Here is a 995-nt window from a genome sequence, read left to right on the forward strand (position 1 = left end):
TAATTATTCACTAATAATCATTCAAGACACCTATGTATCAGAAGTCTATCAACCAATTACGGAGAATCAGTAGCTCTTTAGAATTAATGCTGCAGTCAGCATTCATGCCTCTCGCATTTCGACCCCTAAACAAGTGAAAGAAGCTAAGAGTCATAGATAAAAAGATGCTTTGATCTGATGGCGTAGCCTTTCGACCGGATTCGCCAAAATAAGACTCGGGCGAAATTGAGGCCCCGCGAGCGAGCGATTCCCGGCGCGAAACTTAGTCGCCGCGAAATCGAGCCGCGCTGTGCGACGTGGCGAGCAGGAAACCGAAATCCTCGCGAAGTTCTCATGATTTCTCGGCTATGAGGCGGAACCATGAGGTGGAGCTTCCTCATAGTAGTGGTAGTGAGTGGTAGCTTGGTCCTGGGCCAGGAGGCAGGCGGCAGCAGCGAGAAGGAGGCGGAAAAAGGCCCAAAAGAGGAGGCTCAGGAGGCGGGTCCCAGTGCACAGGTGAACCAGCAGCCCTCGTTAAGAAATTCGTCGGATTTACAGGTATTTTCCGCCTTTCACGTCTTGTTGGGAAGGATATTCTGGTCAATTTCGGGATTTCTGTCCCCCTTTCGCCAGTCGCTATTGACTGACTCTTTGAAAATTAAGGCTAATAGCGCTGTAGCGTGATATGATTGATCCCAATGTTTACAATATTCATCACGAAAACCCCCCGCGTTTCCTTGATATTAAATACCCTCCCGCTACAGTGGTTTCCTCAATATTTACAACCACTCTTCATGAAACCGGGTCATTCATAGAGGAACCAGTGAAATATCCTAAGTATTTCGTCGCCTGAGTGCACTGACACTGATAAGAGAGAGATCAAGGCCATGACACCCACGACCCCATTAAAGTTTTTCGACGCCAGAGTGAAGAATATTCCGACTTTGGTGTTGCAGCCAATCCCCCATATCACGTATATCGTAGATTTTGTCAGTAAATTTTTTTTGTCTCTTCAT

General features: G+C 47.1%; 1 protein-coding gene across 1 annotated transcript in view; it reads left to right on the forward strand.

Annotated features, from left to right (window-relative positions):
• Nucleotides 1–7: 7 nt before the first annotated feature.
• Nucleotides 8–995, forward strand: part of LOC119585574 (sodium/hydrogen exchanger 8-like) — a 20,369-nt gene continuing 19,381 nt past the window's right edge. Inside the window, exon 1 of the mRNA XM_037934241.1 lies at nucleotides 8–537. Coding sequence (XP_037790169.1) covers nucleotides 361–537 — 177 coding nt within the window. The 5' untranslated portion in view covers nucleotides 8–360. The remainder of the gene's footprint in view (nucleotides 538–995) is intronic.

The sequence above is a fragment of the Penaeus monodon genome, chromosome 20 (genome assembly GCF_015228065.2).
Source record: "Penaeus monodon isolate SGIC_2016 chromosome 20, NSTDA_Pmon_1, whole genome shotgun sequence".
NCBI lineage: Eukaryota > Metazoa > Arthropoda > Malacostraca > Decapoda > Penaeidae > Penaeus > Penaeus monodon.